Here is a 25,777-nt window from a genome sequence, read left to right as displayed (position 1 = left end):
AATCCATGTGTCTGTTTGGACAGATCTCAGACACAGTGCACTCACGATTATCTGATTGAAAACAAAAGCAACCCTGCTACTTAAATACTACATGATATGTCATTAAGCAATTCACAACAGCCTGGATCTTATTATTATAATGAAATCTGTACCTCCAGAATACAAATGCATAGATCTTGTTATACTTCCATGACACAAGGAGTGATATGTTGCTGATTTGCTAACAAATGAAGATCTTTATAACCAAACAACACTCTGATTGTCGTTTACTACAGCTTTTCATATTTTGATGGATAGCTGCAATACAAAGGATGAATTGTGGATTATAAAACTGGCTAAGTTAGGATGTTTTTCCCCTTCTCCCACAAATCTGGATGAAAACTAGGTCATTTCTATACATGCATGTCTATGTACACAGTTTTCCATAGGGATGTTATATATTCCATTGATTTGGATTTTGTGTGGGATCAAGTATATATTACAAAACAAAAGCCTAAAGACCACCCAGGCTGGCATTCACTTCATGAGACTATTGAATCAACTTAGATTTCAGTATGCTTTTCTAGAATCCAGGCAGAGGAGACAAGTAATAAAAAAATCTATTTACCTTGTTTATACAGAAGAACAGAATCTAATTTATTTGTGTGCCCATCTGGACTAGATTGCTCATTTTTAAGTTAATTTAGCAAATGATAGACTGCTACTGGTCTTTTTTTTTTTTTTTTTTTCCCAGGAGAAGAGGTTGACAGGCAGCTGTGCAGAGATGCCATCTACCCCATCCCGGTGGTGTGCGAGGCTCCATGCCCAAAGGACTGTGTGCTCAGCATGTGGTCTGCCTGGTCCTCCTGCTCGCACACCTGCTCCGGCAAAACCACAGAAGGGAAGCAGATGCGCGCCCGCTCCATCCTGGCCTATGCAGGTGAAGGTAAGGGCTCACGCTCTCCTCTTGGATTGTCAATCCTCAACTGCCTTTGTAATGTCAAAGTAATTCCTTGATTGACAGAAACAAATTATTAGGTCACATTGTGGGTTTTTAAATATAGCAAAATTGTTTAAATGGTTATCCTACATTTACTCCTGGTGCCTAAAGCTGTTTTAAAGGGGGTTTATTTTGCTCATTTCAGTTAACGTTAGAATATTTTTTTAGTGTGCCTAATGTTACTGTTTCTATTTCAGAGATACGATTTTCTTGTTTTCATTAAAATTAAACAAGACAAACAGCTCATCCGATTCAGATTAGCAACACTAATTTATGTCCAATTTGGAAAGCTATAAGTATCCTGAATGCTGAAATGATGAGAATTTTAATCGTTCAAATGTTAGCAAAAGGGTTTTGAAATTTCTTTGCTCTAATTGGTAACTTATGTTACCCCACTAACATTGTTATTCATAGGAAAATTTTAGGTTTTGCCCTGCAAGTCTTCACTCGTGAATTGTTTCCATTTATTCAAGTGATCCTTGTGCAGTGTCTGCAGCATATGCAAAGAGAAGACATAGGTGGAATATAAAGCAGAAGACAAAACAGGTTTTAGATACAGGTTCATGGCTATTCTTTGATGATTTTCCATGGTTCCTACAGCTCTTTTTGTTTTGGTTTTATGTATTTGGTGGGGTGGATGGGTTATAGAGGAAATGTATTCTGTATATAACATTGGTTATATGGTTATGGTTATATTGGTTATATTGATTGTATGGTTCAAAAATGGCCATATCAAGTGTGCCAGGGTCCAGCTGATAAAATGCCTTGTGCAACATCAGGAGCCAGGAGACATAGCCACCAAAGAGTTCTTGGAAGATGTTTACTCACATGTACTACTGACAGAAAAGTTAAATGCCTCAATATAAAAGGATTACATGCATGTGTTAGTTCTTCTTTTAAACTGTTAAGCATTTTATTACTTAAGATCAAATTCAGCTGAAGAGTGAAAGCTGCAGTATGGAAGCAGTGAAATGGAATAGCTGTACACTTTGCTGTTTGCAGACACAGCTAACATTCACATTCAAAGTGTACCGTGTATTTGGCAGAATTTGGGTGATTGTAAAAAAAATATAGCAGAGCACTTTCAATCTTTTCTCTGGAAGGAATCTTTGCTAGAAATGTAAATGGCAATCAGAACTCTATTTTAGTAGGTGATGCAAATAATAAATTACTTTGATGGATCTAATGTAACAAAGTAGAAACACTTTTAAAAATTTTAAAAATTTGGGTTTGTGGTTTCCCTTTTTTTAATACAGTGTGTCAAACAGACTCATTTTGGGGGAAACACAGAGCTATATAATTAAAATAAGCATATATTCATGTGCTTCTTGCTTGTCCATGTAGGTCAAGACAATAGATTTTCTATGTACTTTTGTAATTTTGCTGAAGACAGAAATTTAAATCCTGACAAGGATGCCATAGAAGTCAAAACCTAAATTACTGAAAAAATTAAAATAACCTAAATTACTGAAAAAAATCCACTTTCTTATGCTTAATCTTAAAAAGTACTCCTTATTCTGACTTTGATACTACAACTTAGATTAATTTACAAGGCTGCAGATGCTTGCAGCAAAGCTGTTCAGCATCACCTGGATTTTGAGTATGTGAATTTTATTAATGTTTGTTGTGCAGTGATCAGAATCAGCACAAAGTGATCACAAAGACTGACAGATCTCATACCACAGAGGCTGTAGTGAAGAAATCCCTAAAATAAGGCTGAGAAAGCGAACTCATTACCTGGGTGTTGTAGTGCTTCAGCTTTGCTCAAACCCTGGCTTCTTTCCCACTATTTCAGATTAAGTTATTCTGTGCTTTTTTTAAGGATACAAGCTGGTAGGTCTACCCACCTTACCCAGGAGAGCACTCACATCTCAATCAGGTCTCTTCAATACAGTGCTCCTTTGCACTCCATACAAACTCCAGAGAATGAAAGTATATAAATAAATGAAAGAACCTTCCAAGGCTTAGGATATTTTTACAACTTTAGCTGGAAAGTACTTTTCACCTTTTCTTGTATTATATTAAAAAATTTATCAGTTTAACTTTTTTTTACACTTCAGTGGAATTAGAGTTATTGTCATCTTTCTCCTCATACTCCTATTATGTCTCAGTCATTTGTTATGTGACAAATAACTGAATGACTTTTCACCTCCAGAATTCCATGACTGAGATCAGCTGTGTTCCCAAAACATAAAATACTGGGTGCTGGGAGGTAATTTCTTTTTCTAGGAGCACAGAATATATTAATGAATTTGAACATCTGTATTCCACTGATATAAAAGGAAGCTTCACCTGAACGTATTTTGGAAAACATGCAGTTCTCAGTTCTATTCAGAACTTAGAAAAAATGAACAGGACTGTAGATGGAAGCTCTGTAAGCATCATGTAAAACTAAAAATTCCAAGTCTCATAAATGTAAGACAAATAATTCCATCTACACATTATAGCTGAGTTCTGAAAACAGCTGTGGGTTCTGTTCAGGTAAATAGTCACACAAGTTTTCTTTTGGATTTCTGAACCTTTTCTTGAGCTGTTGGTATGAGAGACAGACCAGGCTAAGTAAGCTATTGCATAGTAATTTCTGTGTCCTATTGACTTGAGTTTTTACTCAAAATACAATAGGACAAATATATTGTACATGAATATATACTATTCCTATTATATATCAGGACTGGATATTAATTAAAGAAAAAATATGCAAGAGTGTTGCAAATCCATTAATAAGGCTAAATTTGTATTCTAAAATGACATAAGGAGTCCAGGTGTGAGTCCTTGATCACATACATCCTCCTGCTAGTCATTCAGTGCACAAGCCTAGAAAGATCAAAGCATTGCAGGCATTACGTAGGCAATGAATACTGCAATCCATCAAAGTATCTGCTATATTTAATTCTCATTCATTTGGGTACTTAAACGTGAAAACCCCCAGAAATTTTTGAGGATCTATAGACACATGGGAAATAGGTTTTTTATCTGGCTCTCAGGTGGCTTTTTATCAAGTATTGTCTGTGATTGTTCAGTTTCTCTCCTCTTTGAAATGAAAAATACTATATTCTGCCATTTTTCTTGTTAACATTGGCATATAAGTGTCTGTAATAGAGCTATGTCATTTCCCACCTAAAAAAATTTTTTCCTTTTATTACCCATCTATCTCTGCTGCTGAATTGGTTTGAAGAAACCATCAAGTTAACATGACTGGCAACCAGGAAACAACCACAGTCTAATCAATTTTTTATGACTTAGAATAGGAATAACTCAGTAGTATTGTAATAATTCCTCAGTGTAAAGAATAGGTTCACAGAAAAACTATAAGCTGTATGTAAAATGCAACAAATATAAGCCATATGTAAATTACAACAGTGACAAAGTTTTCTAATGAAGTCTGGGATACCAACTGCCCCTCCAGCACCACACTGATTTCTGCTTGAGCCAGGAGCTGACCTCAGCTGCATGTCCTCTCATCATCATTTCCTCATTCCAAACAAGACCCTTTTCATGTGGTCAAACCACACGCTGCAGAGCCTCAAGCACGGTGTGGTCATGCACATCTGGGATGGGCTTATTTACTTGCATTCAGTGGAGAGAAAGGAGTCTCTTCACAAGAGATAAAGACTTACTGTGCTTTGTGAGATGACTCTATGTGGAAATGAGTGTCACAATAACCATTTTTTGATATTTTTTCTGAGATCATTGTCCTCGGCTTGAAGGTTTGAAAGGCAAAGTGATTTATAAATTTGCCTGTCTGTGAGACTGCCTATAGTGCTCATTTGTGTCACTGTCAAATATATCTTCATGGTACAGTAAGAAACTCAGAAAAGTCACTGTCTCAAAATATGAAATGACAGCAAAGGACATAGTGATGTTACCTGATACCTCATACAGTTGTTCTGCATAAATTTAGTAATGTATCATATACAACTCAGCCTATCTCTTAAATGTAGGGTGTGTCTAATTTTGGTTTATATTCTGTTTAATATTTCTGTTCTTCTTTTTATTCCCTGCTTACAATAAATCTTATATAATGAATAGTGTGCACTAGGACTGTTTCACTTTACTGCTGGACCTGAGACTAAAATGTACTGAATGAATCTTAGTTTTTCAGTAAATAATAAATATGTAGATTGATTCTGTTTTGATTATAAACATAGACACTGCCATAGACTGGCAAATTGGTGCAATACAGCATAACACTAATGTTATGGATACATCCTAAGTTTTATCAGTCAAATCAGTTTTGGAAAAGTAAGGATTTAACACCCCACCTCCCAAAAAAAACCCAAACCAAAACCAAAAAACCAAAAGTCAAATGCAAAGAGGAAAATAAGATGGCTTAAAAGCTTAATTTATTAAAATGAGAGGGAAGGGAATTTTTTTTTATTATTATTGTCTTAGGGCAGGGATGCATATGTGCAGCAGTGCTTTGCTGAGTGTTACGCGTTCATAGATCAGTAAAGTGTAATGCCAGAAGGACTATTTGGCATGACCTTATAGCACAGTTAGATAGTATAGACTATCAGTTGTGCATCTCATCAGATATTCTGTTTGACAGGGACCAACAACTCTTCCCATCTCTCTGCAACACTGATTTATTGAATATGTAAGAAATAGCTGGATCAAATGAGTTTCTTATCAATATTTAACATATTATTGTTGATATGATTAAAAATTTTATTCCTGTTAAATTCCAGTACAGTTTGACTTCATAGCTGCAAACAAGTTATGCTTAGGGTTTTTTAATGTTTTTACTCTTCCTACACTTATTGTTTTTAATTTTTGTATTTTTCTGACTTGAAATAACAGTGCTTGGTAATTAAATCTGAAAGCACAGAATTGAGTATTTATTTCTGCAGCAAATTCCTCATTCACAAAAGAATAAGTTTTGGAGAACATGAGGTTTTTAATGAAACAGGAATAAAAAAAACCCACTTAGTTTTGGAACTGCACAACCTGAATTTTCAGGCAAGACTTACTAAGTAACCTGACACCTGTGTGAGAAAGGTGAGCCAGGGCAGGGTATGTTACTGTGCTTATTCGCTCAGGAGCCCGTCAACTCAGATTGCTGAGTGTAGTGAGGGGTCAGGGGTTCATACTCTATCCTGGAAAAGACTTGAGGACAGACCTCAAATTTACCATGAGTCCACTTTGCATCCTGACCTGTTGTGTATTTCGGACAGGTCTGCTGTCGGGGTCCGAGTGTCGAGGTGACCCCGAGAGTGTAAAAGTCCTTGTTTCCCAGCCCGCGCAGCCAAAGAAGTCTGAATGCATAGGGTCGGCTTCTCAAGATTGTTTATTTTCTCTTATTTATAACATTCTTTCTCTGACCTGCTGAGCTCTGTCTAGCAAGTCAGCCATGGCATTCTGTCTGCCCTCTAGGGCAGTGTTTGTATTTTATACTAAAAACTATGTGTACTATATACATTTACAATAATATGCCAATATCTATCATTTATGTTAGACAGTGTATCTCTACCTTAAACCAATAGAAAAGTGTCACCATCATTCCAAGACATGGAGGACAACAAGAAGTAGAAGAAGGTCAGGACACGCCCAAATCCCTCCATCTTGTCCCCTCGAACCCCATTCTAAAAAGCCTCAAAATTCTACTTTTTCACCCTCTGTTAATTCAACTATCACACTACTCAAACCCTTGTGACTTGTAGTTCCTCATACAAAGTTGGCAGCTTTTTCCATGGGCTAAAATCAAAGCCACAGGTGTTTTTGACTTCATGCCAAGGTCTCTGAGCCCCCTGCCAGGGTCTCGAGACAGCCAGGTCAGCCAGAGGGATGTTTAGTTTGTGAAACTGATATAAACCAGGGGAGGAAGCATCAATGTTTGCAGAACAGGAGCAGTCTTGGTTCTGACTGTGTCTGTCTTCAGGAAGTGCAGCTGCCTTGAGAAGTGCCTACCTCTTGCCTACAGCAAAGAAATGAGTAACACCCATTTCACTTTCTAGAATACAAGAGGCACTTCAGTCACATCTGTTTTCTCAAACTTTAAGATTATTCCAGCTGTTTTGAAATGCATTTATAAAACTTTATGCATTTGCAAAAAGAAGTGATATTAAAATTATTAATTAAAATTATCTTAAATGCTTTAAATAAATGTTTAACTTTTTGAAATTTGAAAGTTGTCGAGTCTACAAAAAATATTTATTAAAAAAATACACAAAAAAATTTATAAAACCCAATCACTGAATATCCTAGAGCAAGGTGTCTTACCCATTAGCAGCTCCAACCCGGGCAGAAAAGCAATCTACGTGTATGACAATTCTGTCAGCTATTTTATGAGCAATATGCAAGTCCCTCTGCAAAGCTAGTCTTTCCCGTCCAAGTCTACTTTGCTTAAAAATCCAAACCCAAAACTAAATGCTTCAGCCCCAACTGGTTTTTGTATCCTTGAAATTATTGTATTTAGTACTGCCAAACAGTTATTTACTGTCATCTGATCATTTATTATTAAAGGATGTGTTTATTATTGTAGGTCCTTTTTTCCTATATTCTGATGAATTCAAATGTCTATTTTATTTTTTTTTTTTTCTGTGATAGTCATTAACTTTTATGTTCCTGTCAAACCTGTCCTCTACTGGGGATATGCTCATAAAGTTGTTGCCCCTACACAGATGTTGTAAAGGGCATCTCTATCTGCAGTTTTCCAACCTCTTCTGCATTTTCTGTACCTATTTAAATTGGAGGAATCTCAAGAGACTGCTGTTTTCTTGGACAGAATGGCACATTGATTTTTATTTTAGTAGTATTATTTCCATATTTTGTTCAGTTTTAGCATGTTTTTAACTCCTGGTTTAATCTGAACAGAACTGGATTCCCACTGAGCTGCAGACATTCATGCCCCAATGTTTTTCATTTACAAGTCAATGTCAATCTCTTTTTTCCCTGAATATATATTCTTGCATAGCTGTCGAAACTGAGCCCAAATTGTCACTTTATTCTCAAATGTCTTAGGAACTGGTGCCTGTGGCATTCAAGTCTGGCAAAATATTTTTTTCCACACATGCACCCTTTAACTTTTGAATTTCATGAAATATTTCCCTTGTGTTTTTCTTGAGCTAACATCAGATGGAAATAGTTAATTTATTAATCTCTTAAATTTTCCTTATTTAACCCTTTTAATGGAGGAACATGTCTAGACTCCCCACACATGGATCAATTTTCTCTTCCATGACAAATAATTTGTGATTTCATTATTTGTTTCCTCTTCAAAATACACTCACTTTCCTAATTTACTTGCTTATATTCCTATCATCTGGTGTTACTGATTTTTTTTTTTTTCTTGACGGATGATGATTGGATAACTTTATGAAACTTATTACACAATCATAATTTTATTTTACCATTTTTTTAATTTCCTTTTTTAAGAAAACACATCTGGCATTTTGTTTTTATGCTCTGCACATTGACATATATTTTAAGCAATTCTGATAGACTTAAATTGCATCCATTTTGAACCAAAAAAAAACAATTCAAGTTATTTAATTAGATTCACATACCTGTAGGTTTTTCTAATCCCCCTTTACAAAATTTAAGATTAGCTAGTCTGTGACATGACATCTCAACTAATATGATCTATCCTGTTTCTTGCTTAAATCAATATTTTTAGAAAAAAAGCCAGAATTAAAAAATATTCCTAGAGAAAAAAATCAAGAATTATGATTTTATCTTGTGTTTTCATTAGAATGAACCTTTTCTCATGTTTGCTGCAGATTTAGACCATGCAGAACAACTTGGGGTATAAAGTATTTTTATACTGGTAACTTGACCTTCTTGTGTTGGAGTATTTGAAGCATCCATTGTTTCTTTGATTACATTTACTTTTTTTGTTTAATTGCAACAAGGAGTGCTTAAAACCCCTTCCCTCCCTCATATCTGTAGAGCAGACAGTCAACCTGAAGTTCAATGCTGGGGTATAAATAATATACTCTACAACATGCATTTGGTGGGAGCATACATTTTAGAGAAAAGTCGTATGGATCATCAGCATTAACTAAAAAAAAGCTCCTCTTTCGATTATCTTTCTTACTTTTCTTGTCTTTTAGGAGAGGCTAAAATGTTGCTTAGATTTTTTGCTGCCTTTACATCAGTTGGAGACAGGAGTCCCATTGTTAATTTAGGCCAGAATCTTACACCTAGACTCTGTGTGTCTAGTAACAGCAGATATTTAGCGGGCATGATGTCTACTCACAGGGCTGGACATCGAATAGCCTGTGATCAACTCTAGTAGGAAAGACCACTTCATTTCTCCTGGAGGAGTGGGAGGCCAAAGAAGGTTTGAAGTGCTTGAATATAATGAACTGAACATACTATCAAAGAAACTAAACACAAAAAAGAGCATTATCTGAGCTTTTCTTCATAATCATTGACACTTGATTGCATTTTAATCTTAACCTGCAATAGGCTTTGTTATCTGAATCTGGACCTGGAATTGCCAGCTGTGCCATCCTCTTTGGTTTACATAATATGGATAAGCATCCACTGGGAGCTAGGACAAGAGCTCCAAAAATCTTTTCAATTCATCTGTCAATTAGACATAAACAGTGGTCTTTACACATGTATAATTAGAATAATTAACCATTTCTTCTGTCTACAGCTTTCATACATCCTTATGTGATCTCTTGCAGTCTCTTCTAGAGAACCCTGAAATAATAAGGCTAGATCACTCCAAGCACATTAGTGTTATAGAAGTTATGATTATTTTGTTATCCTTTTGGTACAGACTTACATAGTGTCCATGAACAGTCTGTTCTGTGAGGCTTGTTGACCAAAATTTGTCAAAGTCAATATTGGGCATATGAAGAGAAGGAAAAATAAACAGTATTTCTCTCATGTAATCAAACTGATAATATATAACTAAGAAAATTTCAGAGTGGGTTTGTGGCATGTGTTATTTTAAATACAGATTGTATCTCCTTCCAGTGAAGGATCTTTTGCCCTCTTTTATTGTTCCAGGAGGAATACAGTGCCCGAACAGTAGTGCCCTCCAGGAAACACGCAGCTGTAATGAGCACTCTTGCACTGTGTATCATTGGCAGACTGGCCCATGGGGACAGTGCATAGAGGACACGTCTGTCTCTGCTTTCAACTCCTCTGCCAGCTGGAACGGGGAGGCCACCTGTTCCGTGGGGATGCAGACAAGAAAGGTCATCTGTGTGAGAGTCAACGTGGGACAAGTAGGCCCAAAAAAGTAAAGATCTTGAAAAGTATCTTCATAATGTAATTATGTTTGTATTTTACTGCTTTATATTTTTATCACCAATGACTGCTTGCAAAGGCAAAAAGACCCTGTTCTGTGTGTTCTCATGAGGGGACATTTCATCTTCTGTAAATACAAAACTGGCACAACAGCAAGGCTAGATAATACCTTTTTCATTATGGATTTTAATGGGTGATATTTACGGTGGTGGTTCTGCTGACAGCTGAATAAATCCAGTTGGCTCCTTACCACCATCAGGTTGAGTCACAATAAAATTCTTGGAGTATGTGTGTACAATGCAGAGCAGCACCATTTCCGAGATCCTTGCGTTGCCTCCAAACAAGCAACACACTGTATGGATTAGTGCAGTTCCACTCAAAAATAGTGATATTAATCTAAATACACTAAAGCCCTTCTCAGAACCAGACCAAGGAGCTGTAGCATAGTGGAAAATGGCATGACATTAATTTGAAGCATTAGTTTGAACATTAGTTTGACAAACTTTGTGATGTTTCTCCCCATTTATGTGTTTTTTTAAGTTATTCCTGTGGCCCAATGATTTGGTTTTACAGTTTAATGTGTTACCAGGGTTAAATACAGATTAGCTGCTAGTAAAATGCATTTGAGGTAGGTATTTGCAGTCTGTAAATATGTCCCACTCAAAACAGATTCAAAACTCATAAGAACTGGTAGCAGAGGTCATTTGGAAAGTTCATGAGGCAGCTATTTTCACACAAAATATTTACTTGATGCCTGCTATTTGCTGTTTTATTCTGCTGTAGATTTAAGCCTAATTTACTTTAAATGGAAATGTGGGGAGTAATGTCTGCACATTCAGTAATCTAAATTGTTGTGTATCTGTATTAATTTGCTGTTCTTTTTAGTCATGATAGAATTATCTTTTGTTTGGTACATTTACATAAAAAAACCCACAAACCTCTGATGATTTATCATCCTTTTAAAATCTACTGTAAATGCCTCTACCTTTGATTTGATATTAAATTCTGGGAGGAGGACTGTTTTATTCTTTCATAAATGAATCATGTGAAATGAAAAGAGGTCTTGTTTGTACTTTCAAATTGTCACATCAAAATCACTGAATCATTTTTAAAGACCCAGACATTTAACATGAAAATGTAAATAGGAACCTTGTTTTAAACTCCCCTTAATAAAAAGGATTACTGTGGTATGATACAATCAATATTATTGGCCTTATCTGCCTCACAAGTTACAGACTCCAACATGTATCTTTTCTGTTTAATTTGACCTTGAGTAAGGACTGAAAAAAAATCAATACTTTGCTTTAAGCCATATATAGTAAATACAAACAATATAAAGCATAGAAATGGTGTTCTAATTGAACTAAATGCCTTGCCTAAGTATCTGAAGAGCAATTGTAGTGTTTAGCACCCCTGAAAGATGAAGCTGTCTGTGAAATGGTGAATGTGTATATTTCAGACTGTTTTGTATGCTTATAATTTCTCCTGTTTTTAAAGGGAAAAGCCAATGCAAGAAAAGCCATTAGCAAGCCAACGTTCAATGCTTTTCAGAAACATTTTTTAATTTTAATCTTAAAGAAAATTTCTGACAACATCATCAATATATGTGATTGGTAGCAGAGTTTTTTTAAAAGTGCATCTGATCATATCTAAATACACCCTTGCATATAGAATCTGATTTTATGGCTCACACAGAAGTACAAGGCACAAGTTGACTTAAAATTGTAAAGAGAACTTACAGAGGGGCAATGGAGATTTGTGTTGCTATAGGTGTATTATTTCATGGTTTTTCACATTGGTGGGAGGGGAAAAAAGAGAAAGGATGGAGATTCCATTTTAAGAGGGCACCAAGGAATTGGTGCTCGTTCATGGTAATTTATCATATACTGAGAAGAATATGTGAATTGACAGGAAAATGCAGCGACAACTGATGGAAAGTGTGCACTATTGTTGAAGAGTATATTCCTGTAAAGCATTACTGTTGAAGAGTATGTTCCTGTAAAACTGCAAATCAGCTTTTGTTCTACTCACATTTCCCAGGCATAGTTCTCTGCTGACCATAGAGACTCATTTTTCCCAAAAGTTTACCATTAGACTTGCCTCTCTTACCTCTCTGGTCCTAGTTACTTGCGCTGAAAAGAGGAAAAGCTAGTCATAGTAATGTTTTTCTGTAATGTTCCAAAAGCTCTCAAACATGAATGTAATGTTTTCCTTACATCTTTACATATTCTTCAGACAGTCCACAGTCTATTGGAGCAATAGAAATTTTGAAATTATTTCAAATATTTTCAGTACTTCTGTGAGAGTTATTGTATCATTCTGAAACAAGTATTGTGGCATAGAGAGTTGTTTTTCTTTCATGAAAAAAGACAGAATCCCCACAGAATGAGGAAAATGACGTGGGTAATGAGTCCCATATGTGGCACTCCAATAATCCTTTTTATATGCTGATCAAGCCTCTTCCTAAAACAAGTAGGGTTTTCTGCCTTTTCTGACACTCTTTCTCAGTCTCATTGATCTGGCAGTTTTAAATCCTTTTCTGGTTTCCCTAATAATCACAGCCAGCTTGTACCTATTTGTTACTGGGTTAGCAGTGTTATTTATTTTAAATATGCCTCCCTCCAAAGTTTATATTTATGATGAAGTGATGAGACCTGAAAATGTATTTTACTAATGGCTTCTCTTCATAATTATGTGAGAGCTTGAAAATAGCCCTGAAACTACAGTCTAGCATGGTGAGTGAGGGAGGATGATTATTTAAATCCTGAGGCGCAGAATACACCAGATTTGGCTTACTTTCACCACATGTATTTTAATTGCCACTAGTTTTTATATCTGTGCTCCATCCTGGTGAATTCTGGGCAACAAGCATTGTCCTCATGTGCCTGCAGGCACTGAGTACCTCACATGATTCACTACTTCATTGCAGAGTGATCGTTCATTTGATAATGCTTCTTTGTAATTTTTTTGTTAGATGCCCTGAAAGTCTTCGACCTGAAACTGTGAGACCTTGTCTGCTTCCCTGTAGGAAGGACTGCATTGTGACTCCATTCAGTGACTGGACACCATGTCCTTCTTCTTGTCAAGAAGGTAATTTTATCCATTGCATGCTAATAAATTTTAAGAATATAAAAGATGGGGAGTCAATTACTTGCAATCACTTTTGGCAGAATGCTTATATGCATCTCTTTGTGACAGAGGATATGTAATACCTGGTACAGCTGCTGCAGGGAGAACATAGAGTTTTTGCTGAAAAGAACAGTTATTTCTATCCATTTTCTATATGCATCTGTTTGGATTTTTTTCCCACATTTTGCCTAATGTTACAAACTCCCATTTGCATCTTACACTGATAAAGAGATAACTAGTTATGGGGTAGACACATAGTTCTTATCATCAGCCTATCATCTTAACATCAATACTTATACAGTGTTAGCATTTTAATTGTCAGATTATGAAATGGACAGATTTTGTGTTTGGAAATACCTAAGCCTATGCTGTTTGCTCATCAGAAAAACATGGGTCTTTATATCCAAGGAGATAAGTAGAGATGCAGTTATATGTAATTTTGTCTGGCTGCTTCTACTCCAAGGAGTATTGAAGGAGGGTTAATAAAAATCAACAGACTTTACATTGATGTGAACAGTCTGATTTAAACATAAAATCCAACACCATTTTAATACACTAGGCAAAGCTTTTTAAAGCAGTGCAGGTCTGCCCTGAATTTTTATTACAATGAAATCACACATGAAGTTAGCGTGATGACAGGCTTAATATTAGCAACATTTTATGGTTTTTTTCTCCTCTTAAGCTTAACATGAGGAATTTTTCTAATATGTACTATTACAGACAGACTCTGTAATACTCCCTCTTCCACAGGGTGCTAATCCCTGTGTGGGACATGGTGATTACTCACAGCTACTCTCAGAATGTAAAAGATATAGTTATATCAAACATACAGACTTGGGCTGTCACAACCAATTCTTTACGCTTGGTAAAGGACACAAGCATAAAGGCATTTTTGCAGTAATACCTATTAGTGTTAACAAATGAAAAAAATGGTTAGGAAGGCTAAACTAATAACCTTTGAAAAAGAGCAGGGAATTGAATCTATAAAATAGATATTAGTTATTATATATGTGTTATTTTACAGCAGTATTAATTGTTCTTTCTGAAATATTTTTGTTGGAGATCATGCCAGACAAGAATGCCATAGTTTTCTGTTCCCATTTCTGTGGGTTTTAAGAAAGTTCTTGATGCAATGAGCTTATCTTCCTGAACATTCACCACAAACTATTGTATAGTCTTCTATAAAACAGTGTATTTGTGAACTACAGGTGTTTTGTCTATTCAGTGAGTAAAACTCTCTTTATACTACAAAAACAATTTTTATTTCATGGGGTTTAACCATTTGTGCCAGCAAGCAGGTCAGTAGCTTTACTGGGCTGTACGTCTGTCTTGCCCCTTGTGCCAGCTCCTGGCATCTCCTGGAGCTGTTTGACTCAGGAGTGAAGGGTTTCCTCTGTGCTGAAGAGTGGCCAGGTGGTGGAGAGCCACCGCCGGGATTCTCCTACTGCTCTCTCCTAATTACAATTGTTTGGCCATGCTCCAGCATGCTTCTGTGATCAGACAAGCTGCAGCTGCTGTAATAACCCACCCAAAGCTGATATCAGCCCAGTCAGCCAAATGTCTGCTCTACTGCTCTCTGTGAAAAAAAATAAAAGCCCTCCAAGATTTTTACCTAACATAGGCATTGCTGTGGAACTAATACAGATCTGTAGCTTTTCTCTTAATTTTCTGCCTGAAGAACTGATACCTGAAGATGACTGAAATAAAAATTCCTACAGGAACTATTTGCTGTTTATCATTAATAATGGATGACCATAATAATTAAAAACTGCAAACTGTAAAGGAATTCTAGAGTGGAATTTCTGTTTCTAGTTTTACATGCAAATGTTTAGGGCAAGCTTACACCTTCAAATTGTAAAGTGTAACAGCAAAATGAGCTGGTTTAATTTTTGTTCTCTTGAACTGTTTATTCATTTCAGCTGTCTGTTCATTTGTTCATTGTTGCTGGTATTGCTTTCTGTTTGGTTGTGCTTTTTGGCCTTGAGATGAAATTGAAGTGTTTTTTCTATTAGGCCTAATTTTTCTGCTTATGGGCAAAATAGCATGTCAATATTATGTCATTTGGTTCAAAAACCTTGTTTTCACCCTAATTAGTTTCAACTCTAAGTAGCAGCAGCAGAAATCAGCTATTCTACTCTTTGCAGGGGGTGTCACAGTCAGGAAGCAGTCCCGTCACCGAGTCATCATCCAGCTCCCTGCCAATGGTGGTCGGGAGTGCCCAGACTCTTTGTTTGAGGAAAGGGAATGTGAAGCTTCTCCTGTCTGTCATAGTTACAGGTATGTGAGACAATCAACCAGGAACAGCTCAGACATGATTTTTAAACTTGTACTACCTCTAAAGCTTGCTGAATTCCATTGCTTAGCAGTAGTTATTTCTCTAACATGCGCTATTTAGAAAAATAGGATTCACATCTGAATCAAGGTTTCACATCAGATATGTAGACTCAGTTTAGCCATAGGGAATGACTGGTTCATTTTGTTCCAGCTCCTTTGAAAGAACATTGCAAGAACTAAGAATTACTTTCCAGAATAAATTTTTCCTAAAAACCGTTTTGACATTCTAAACATGTAAAAGAAATCTTTCTAAAATATCCAAAATGCTGAACTTCAAGCTTCTATATTTAGAATAGGAGAGCTGATTTCTGGTACCACACTGTTCAACCTACCATAGCTTTCTTTTTTCTATCCCTGTAAGCCCTGAGACAGTCCAGAGCTGAAGATATCCCCTATATGCCCTGTGTCCTCTGCATTGCCCTGATCTTCACGACAGAATGTTGAGGATTATTCCAGAAGGCGGAACAATTTTTGCTTAAGAAAATGTTTGGGTAGTTCTGTAATATCTATCTGAGTGTGTGGGAAGGTACAACAAGATCTGATTGTTGATGGAGAGAAAGTTTAGAATATTCTGATGCTGTTAGTTAGATTCACTTGACAAAATAATAAAAAAGGGTTTTTTAATGAATAATAACTCCCATGAAACTACTATCTGTTGCAGAGGTACAAATAGAATTTAAGCTTAGTGTAATGAAAAGAAATTGAGATTAAAGAAATGTGTTGCTTTCATCATCTCATAAGAATTATCATTGCAAATTCATTAGGAGATCGCACTCTATGCAATTAAAAGATATTAAAAGATTGAAAAGACCACTGGCAAGCTATTAAAATCAGTACTCTAAACACCAGAGAAATAGAGTTCAAGAACTTTTTATAGTCAAAATGAGAGTCTGAGTTTTATCTTTTAAAATGCTGGCTGTTCCTCATCTCTTTAGTATCTTCAGTATCTGAGCTAGATGATAATGTGCAGAGCATAAGAAAGAAGAGTTGCTAGAGAGTGGTAGGTGAGGTCATTGATATTTCATGACACGAACTAATACCAAACACATGTTCCATGTATTTCCTTTAGCATCTTTCTGACCTGCACACATGCTGTGACAGATGGACTCACACACTCAGCTGGCTCATGCCTTAGTTGGTTGCTATCCTATAGAGCAGGTTGCAATGAAACTCGAGGTGCAAAACCATTGAGATAGTTTAAAACATGCAAACTGCTGATGGCTGGAGCTGTGGATTATTTTAGAGTTGTGACAACAGACTTGCCTGAATTTTTTATATTTAAGGGCTGGGGTATTTTGCAGCACTAGTAGGGAACCTTATAAAAGTTTCACAGCAGTTTATATTAATGATAGAATAATTTAAGCAGTGCAATATTGCATTTGTTATTGACAGTTTTTTTGCAAGTTCTTTTTGTTTGTATTTTATTTTTGATATGGTGGACCCATTGTGTTGGTTTTCTTAGCTGGCTCCACATTTGTAAGGTGCTGTCACTCAGCAACCCAAGATCCCAGGAATTTCCTGAGGCACCCTTGCCCACTCAAGCCCACTGTCCCAATACTTTCCTGCAGCTACCTTTCCTTTCTGTTTCTTATTTCTCCTTTTTTCTTTCCACCTTTGCTTCCTCCTTTCTTCTATGTGTTCTTAGCGGTCTCATCCTAAAAGACGAAAAAAAAGTTAACAGAATAGGGATAAATTTATAGTACTGTTACTGGATCTTTTGTGAATTGCCTGTGACCATTTAGTAAAAATAAGCAACAGCTTATGGTGGTTTATAACACTATCTATCACTTGTGCTGCCTGAGGTTTGATAGCTACAAGGTTTAGATGGATTGGTTCCTCTTTCATTTCAGGTGGAAGACACACAAATGGCGCAGGTGCCAGCTGGTACCATGGTACGTACGCCAAGACAGTCCAGGAGCACAGGAGACTTGTGGACCTGGGCTACAAGCAAGAGGTTAGACCCTTTGTTTCTGTCATTTATTCCTCAGAAATCTATAGATGCACTGGTGTGGGAAATGCCTTCGATTTTAGACCTTGTAACCTAACATTAATTTAATCTATCTTTATGTGCATCAGCAAAGGAAAATACTGAAAGTGCTCAGGGCCATGTCTCAGTATGTTCGGAGTCTCTGGCAGCGTGGAGATCTTACAGACTCTTCTGGCACTTGTTCCCTGATGCAATTTGTGTGTATGATACCTTATCCTTTCACTGCATATCTCCGAAATAATTTTGGCAATTTCTTCTCTAGACACTCAAATTAAGGTAGTTACAGAGAGCAATGGGAGCATGAGAGATTCAAGACTTTAGATTTACACTTTAAAGTTCAGTGCCAGCCTATTTCTCCAGGTTGTCAAGGTCCTTTGAATGGCAGTCCTTCCAGGTAGGTACTGACTACTAAAACTGTCATTGTCCTCAAACTTGCTGAGCATGCTTTCTGTACAGGTTTTTAAAGAGACTAAACAGAACAATGCCTGGAATTAACCACTGAGGTGAAACAATCTTAACCAGCTGCTGGTTAGCCACTGACCTTTTAAGCCCAATGATCCAGATATCTTTGCACCGTTTCCATTATATAGCAAATAATTTTTACATCCAAATCCAGCTTTACTGTCACCTGTCTTCATAGAGAATTCTGTGGCTTTAACAGAATTGTGTATTTGTGACTCTGCTAAATAAAGCCAAGATAAGGGCTTTTTTAGGTGCATTAAATACATTCAATAGGAAAACAAATGCAGTTTCTATTTACTGTCTTATAGTAATTGAATTGCTTTGAACTGCTGGTCAACCTTGAATTCTAGGAAGGCTTTTCTCCTTTGTTGTTTCTGAGTGCAAACTTCTATTTGTTAAAGCACTATTGGCTCAGCAGATTGTGCCATTGCTGAGGAAGGACATTGCTAACTACAGAAGTGAAATGTTCAGGTCATTAACTTCCTTGCAGTATTAAAGGAGGTCATGGTGTACTTAAAAAGTTATGGAGTAAATCTTAAGCTTGTAGCTCCTACCACTTACTCAGAAAGTGTCACAGGAGATCAATTTAGAGCTTACCACAAAATGAAACCTTAAGGCATTGCCTGCTAATACAAAAGACTTCTGGCTGTGGTAATTATTTCAAAGGTCTATCACAATGGAATCTATTTCTAGCAGCTCTGGAGGATACATTCAGATTACACACTGAGAAAATAAGATTTCTGTCTTTGGTGGTAGGAATTCAAATAGTAAAAAGTGTTGTCTTCTGTGCTTGTGTGGTAGTACCTAAATCCCTTGACTTTGTCTCAAAGTCAGTTAAAAGAAAGATAGTTAATAATAGTGCATGCAGATTGGATTTTATTATTGTTTTGTGTCATGAGAGTTTCTTTATATTTTCTTAAATGTAATTCCAATCATGTACAGGGCACACATATATAGAATAATACATGATTTTGAAATTAATGGCCGTGTAGTTTTCAAATCTTAAAACAGACTGGCAGAATTTCCCTTTGGTACTACAGAGTTCGATCTTGTGAAAGATGATGTATTCAAGCAGTAATCTTGTTCCCACAAGCAGATAAAATGTAAGTAGCTCTCCAGTGTAATATGGTCAAGTGGTAGGATGAGTAATCCTTAATTAGGATCCCCTGGAGCAGCTAAGCCTGAAGAAAGCTGGTGGTTTTGATAGAAATCTGTGAATGTTTCTGAGATTGATTGTTAGAAAGGAAGATTTTTGTTTACTGCTGCTTTTTGTCAGGTCTCTCCCATGTTTAAATTCCATTGTAGAATTCAGAGAGCAAATTATTCAAGTTGGAAAATGGAAGTTTATTTGTACCTCAGTCCAGATATCAAAATACGAATCTAAATGTTGTTTAGTCTGCTGCAGTGGTGAAAGTTATAGGCATTAAAGACAGAGGGGGTTTTGGCCAATATTTTTTCCCATTTATATAAGTGATGCAAATTAACATATAATGTAAGTTTCCAACTCAAGTTTATTATGTATCATGTCTCAGTGTTGTAATAACTCACAATGTGTTGACCATATCTTTTATAATCAGTAATGTAAACTGATAATCTGTGGGAGCTAAACACAGTAGTACAGCTTTTTCTTGGATTGACAGAAGTAAAATATTTTCCCTTTACAATGAATATGACTTAGAAGTACAAATTGAATTTTTGCACAAAAGTAAATTTCTCTTTGGAAAACATACTTCTCTAATTTTAGAGATTATCAGCTAAAGTTTTTTTTGACCTTGCACTTCAGAAAATGCATTTTGAACATGAATAGTGTGCTTTATTTGATAATATAATGTATGTCCTACACAGGGCATCAATTCCTTATTCCCTCTTACCTTTCAATTTCTGCCATCAAAATAGCCATGTGTGAATTTTAAGTGATACACATTATTTTGTTTGGCCCCCTGCACAAGAGTTGATTTCATGTGAGGTGCTCACTGAAGGGAGGCTGACCTGAAAGCAAACATCTCCCTGACTGAGCTGTGCACTGGACAGTATTAGAGAGAATTCACCAGTTCCTGAAGGGAGACTCCAGAAGAGGTTTTATCTCTTCTCCCTGTTAATTCTTGGTTCCCATCTGCACATTTGGCTACTCCTAAATAAAATTTCTACAGGCTGTGGAAAACTTTACATAATAATATGTCACTAAAAAATTCTGTACTATAAATAATTTCTCTAAGGGCTATTTTGTGATGTGGATACAGAAATGATTGAGCTATTACTGTGCAACTCCTTTTAATCACCCAAAAATCACAAAATGCTAAACACTGAAATATTAAATCGATTTGGTATAACATTCTGGTGCTGCATTTATGATTGCTACTGTAATACAGATATTTTGATCAGTACATTTAACTGTTTGTTGGTGAATTCTGTACAAATATTAACCATCTGTGAAAATTGTTGGCATACCAGCATTTCTTTTCCAGTTGAGAAAGAGTTCTCTTTCAAGTTTCTGGTGCTCATGCATGCAGAAATCACACATTGATCCATCTGTTTGTGCCAATTTGCTTTTGATGACAAAGTGAAACAATAATCTTTTAGAAGTAATCTCTGCCATTTGGTTTCCTTTTGTTTTGTGTTGATACTCAGTAGAGCAAGTAATTCTGTTCTTCTTTTTGGAAAGAGTTCTGAGTTCCTCTTTTTCAGTGCAAGGGGATGTTGCCATTGCTATCAGCTTGTCCTATTTCTGATCTGACTGCCCACACACAAACACTGTAACATATAGATTATCAGCAAATGTGGTAAATGAGAAAGTATAGGAACGTACACCAGGGAAAAGTCACATCTGGCCATGCATTCATTAGCAGTTTATTTTGAACAAAATAGTCTCCTACTATTAATGTTTTAGTTAGAAAGATGATTAAATTTGAAGGAAAAACTAGAAGTTAGAAATCATTAAAAATTACTGGTTAGGTGTCTGATTTACAGAGTCTGCAAGTAACTAGAACATATGTATGCCTTGCTTTATATCATAGCTTTACTATTTACACTTCCATTCTTTAGCTTTTTTTATCACATTTCATCCTTCTTGACCAAAGAGATACTTGGGTGAATCATAAAGTTTAGAATTGTGATTCATTGTTAAAGACAGCTTTGTTTCTGTCTGTCTTGTATAATGAAGGTTTTGTTACAAATCATGTCAAGTTAAATGAATGTCGTAAAACTGTAACTTGGGTCAATGCAGAGGAAAGAGAATAAAAGAGCTTGGTGGTTTCTGGGTTTTGTTTTAAAAAAAGATTTTCTCTAGAAGTATTTTTTTAAAAAGTGTTTGTTAGCTATTCATACAAGTAATGGGCAAGTATTTATATCTAATCCTAAGCACAGTAAAATAGCATTTAATACTGAGCAGCAAATTCGTTGCTATAATCATGAACTTTATTTGAAGAAGGTTGGTGGTCATGGCAATTGTATTGAATTCCTATGATGAATGAAAATCTGAATTTGAGCCACTAATAAAATGTCTTTTAACAGTGGGTAAGCAGATCAGGAATGTATTATAGAACTGAAGCCACTTAAGACTTCTGTCTTTTGTTCAAAACTCTCAAGAGGAGATGATATGTGAGCATCAGCAAGAAGTTTGAAACTTCCTTTTGACCCTACCCAACAAGAAAAGGAAATACAGAGAAAAGCCATATTTGACTGCAACAAAATTTATGTTTATTTTCATAAGCTGTTTCTCAACTAACAATATTATTTGATCAGATGTATTGATGTGTCACCTGAAGTCCAGGAGAGAGAGGCACAGTGGTGGCAAATACAAAATAGACCCTCCCCCCACAAGAAAATAAAAATAAGACAACAACCACCAGCCAAAAACTAGACAAGAGAATAAATTCTTAGTAAACCCAAGCTACTAAGTTTGAAATTGTGAACAACTTAGGCAGGTATGCATTATGTTATGCTCATATCTTAAGTCTGTGTTAGTAAATCTCAACTTCAGTGACTTGTGAAGGAATCTAGAAATGCAGCTCAAAACCCTTTTGAATTGTATAGGAAAACCTAAGGAAGTTAATAAAACTTATTTTGCCAGTAGCTCCTGCAAATCTAAGTAGGGCTTGTTGGGCTGCATCCCAATGGTAATGAAGAGGACATGTAGCAGATGAGAAGCTTGAGTGCCCAAACTGCAATAACTGAATCACATCGTGATGTGTATGGATGGATGCACATGGTAAGAGCCATCCCAGTGACCGAAAAGAGATTTGCAGAAGGATGCACAGCCTGCAGTCCTTGCCACCATGAATCTTCCTCAGAGTTTTGTGGGAGGAACGGAATGAAAACTGTGAAATATGTCAGCATATTCTGTAATAGCAAGAGGAAGGTTATTTGTAAATTTAAACAGAAGTTAAAGTAATCTGGCTGTCAGAGAAAATGCCTGAATAGCTGTGCTTTATGTCACTGGGAATTGGCCTTTATTAAAGATCTGGTCTTGAGCTCTCACTATTCTTCATTCACAGGGTGTTTGTAGTTATTTGAAAGACAGAGAAATGGGAGGAAACATCCCAGGATGGCCACGGGCACACAGAGAGGCCCTGCAGGCTTGTTAGAGCCATGGGGAGGCTCAAAGGCAGAACCAGCGGTAAAAATCTCTTTTCTCACTCCATAGTTAAACAGAGACAACAGCCTCCGTCTGCAGGCATTGCTTTTGGAGGCAGGGGAGTTTGATGTGTGGGTGTTACATACCCTTTTTGAAAGCACAGGAAAGAAGTCAAAATCATGGAGTGCTGCTCTTCATGGAGCTATAAATTACTACTTTAATGTCATTGAGCCTTAACAGATGAGAGTGCTCTATTGCCTGATTTGTGTTTTAGTCACTGCAAAGTACAGTGATCAACTTCAGGAGTCATAAATAAGAATTTGAACAACTGGTCAAAAGCAGTGTTTACATGAGTACCTAATTTTTTATTTGCAAAAAAGAGCCACAATCTCCATACAGCTTTGTTTGGCAGAAACATATTGTTATTGTCTCTGGAACATAAAGAGCACTCAGTCTTGTATTTTCACAATATTATAGGCATATGCTCCTTCTTAAGATACTTTGTGGTAGAAATATTTTGTCACACTGTGTCTAGTCCCCTGTGTCCCATAAAGAAATAAATAAACATAGATGAAATCACAGCTTAGACAACATGGAGAGAAGGCATAAGAAAACTTAGCGTGCTGAAATAATTATTGTTTTCTAGACTTGAAAAAGAATATTTTTGTTGTTAAAAATACTTAGCAATTGAAAAAAATAATATCGCAAGTGTATTGTAAAAGAAAGGACAATAGAGAACCTTCATTTAAAAATAAATTTTTATGTATAGGAGGCACTGAATCTCACAGCTCAGTGAAATGTCAGTGAAGTATGCTAATGATGCCAGCACTGGAAAGGTTTTTATATGAACTCACACATGACATGACTTGCTAACATACAGTCTCAGTATTCCATTATGCCAACAAGAAAAATATTAGCCTGTAGTCTCCTGTGGGGACTTGGTGGAAACAATGCTATCTGACAAAGTTTTAATTACATCAAAATCCCTTGTCTATAAAATTTAGACTGCTATTTATTTAACATCTTTCTTCTGGGAGCTAGTAGTTGTTAAATACCAGAATAATTTTATAAGTGAATGGTTTCTATGTTAAATTTGATTTTTCTTTTAGCTGTACTCTTGTTTTATGTTTCCACTTAATAATTACTGTGTTCTAATTCAGTAATGGAGGAACCATGATCTTTCCACTTACTGTTAATGTCTGTAATAAATATAATGTCGTTATATTAGCAAAATAATTAGCCTGGTATGGTATATCTTTATAGTGGTTGAATACACTTCTCTGTATAGTGACTAAATAATCGATCTCAGCAACCTCTACTTAAACACCCATAGGTTTGATCAAAGAGGCAGGGGATGAACTTGCCCAGATTAGCTTGTGAGTGGAAAAAGCAGCTCCTCTAACGGTGAGAGCATTTCAGATGTCAAGACTGTTAGCTGGCCAAAATAATGGAATGTATACAGTTGTCAAAAATCCCTGCTTCTAATAATGGAAAAATACCCACTTTTCAGCAGTCATAAGGAGTATAAACCTTTCACACTGAAACCTGAATCTGGAAAATAACAATAGGAAAATGGAATATAGAGCAAATCATCCCAGGCTTGTCAACTAGAAGTAGCATGAATAGTTATGGACAGGCACTGAAAATTAAGATTTGGGAATTGATTTAGTATGCAACGCTGTCCTCTAATTTGTGTTGTTATTAAGGTGAAATATTTAGGTCTTGAGAATGAAGTTTTCCTTCTTTGATTGCTTTGATACAACTGACAGTTAATCTGGAAAAAAACCAAAGTGTTAATCCTCAGGGGAGCTTTTCACCTGAGTCTACTGGATGCAAATTACATGCATTAATATAAGTTTGAAAAAAATTTATGACATAATGGGTGTCTGCTCATGGAGTAATGTTTTATATCTAGGAAAGATGAGGGAATGAATAGTGGTTTTAGAAAAAGACAATTTAGCTTGAAAGAAAGAATATTCTTTGGTGGACAATGTTTATTATCCTATCCAAGGGCTAGATGGAGAGGCAGTATGCAAAATGAGTATTAAACTTTTGAAAAAAGTTATTAAAGGATATTGGCTAATTAGTTGACTGTCTTTTAGTCCTTGGTTAGGTATAGTTTTCACTGCTAAAAATGGTGGCCTTTGTCTCCATGAGAATGCAGTGAAGATAATGCATGTAGTTTTGCTGATGTGTGCATATAGCAAGGCCAAACTCAAGACAGAGGATTTAGGTTTGACCTCTGTGAATTTCCACATGGTAAAACTAGTCTGAACTATGCTTTTACCTTAGGGATATTGAAGTATGCTATTAGAAGTGAAGAGCCTCTCACAAGAATCCAAAGCTATGGCCTAGGCTTCTATTGGAAGATAGCAGTTTGACTTGTGTTTTTCTAAAATGTTTGTGTAGTCTTAGAAATCTGATACTATAGATTTTCAAATTTTAGATATTTGATTTTTCTCACTGAATCACTGTAATTATATCTGAAAAAAAATATTTCCTCATGTAACTATACTAATAGTAATAGGATTTGGCAGAATAATTGTATTAAACAGTGTGCAGCTGGCCAGTCCCCCAATAAGCACAACTTAATGCAGTACTGAGCCTATTACAAACAGTGCTGGCAGCCCTGCTCCAAAGGGCAGTCAAGGATCAGGGAAGTTGTTTGCTCAGTATCTCAGGAAAAACATCTCCCCCTCCCTTTCAGTGTTTCACAGAAGACGTGTGGCAAAAACACTTCCCTTGGGACCTTTGGGTATGTTCTAGTAGGCACATGGACTTGAAATGGAGCACATGGGTTATCAAGTTCAGATTCCTAAGTCATCATGAGGCAGAAATTTAGTTTAGAATCATCAGACTAAAAAGCTTTTTTAAGAAATCATAGATCACTAGACCACAACTACCTTAAAGCAATCTAATAAGAAAGTTCTCTTAACTATACTTACTGTTTTCCTCCAGGAATAGTTATAGAATCATAGAATATCCTGAGTTGAAGGGACCTGCAAGGATCATTGAAGTCCAACACCTGGCCCTGCTCAGGACAACCCCAAGAGTAACACCATATGCCTGAGAGTGTTGTCCCAATGCTTTTTTAACTCTGTCAGGCTTG

At 36.2% G+C, this 25,777-nt stretch overlaps 1 protein-coding gene across 1 annotated transcript in view; it reads left to right on the top strand.

Annotated features, from left to right (window-relative positions):
* THSD7A (thrombospondin type 1 domain containing 7A) overlaps window positions 1-25,777 on the top strand; it is a 121,422-nt gene that overhangs the window by 48,306 nt on the left and 47,339 nt on the right. Inside the window, exons 8-12 of the mRNA XM_053970462.1 lie at window positions 734-925; window positions 9,941-10,175; window positions 13,158-13,273; window positions 15,457-15,589; window positions 17,497-17,600. Of these exons, the coding sequence (XP_053826437.1) occupies window positions 734-925; window positions 9,941-10,175; window positions 13,158-13,273; window positions 15,457-15,589; window positions 17,497-17,600 (780 nt within the window). The remainder of the gene's footprint in view (window positions 1-733; window positions 926-9,940; window positions 10,176-13,157; window positions 13,274-15,456; window positions 15,590-17,496; window positions 17,601-25,777) is intronic.

The sequence above is a fragment of the Vidua macroura genome, chromosome 1, assembly GCF_024509145.1.
Source record: "Vidua macroura isolate BioBank_ID:100142 chromosome 1, ASM2450914v1, whole genome shotgun sequence".
NCBI classification, from domain to species: Eukaryota; Metazoa; Chordata; class Aves; order Passeriformes; family Viduidae; genus Vidua; species Vidua macroura.
This window is presented reverse-complemented; position numbering and strand designations above follow the sequence as displayed.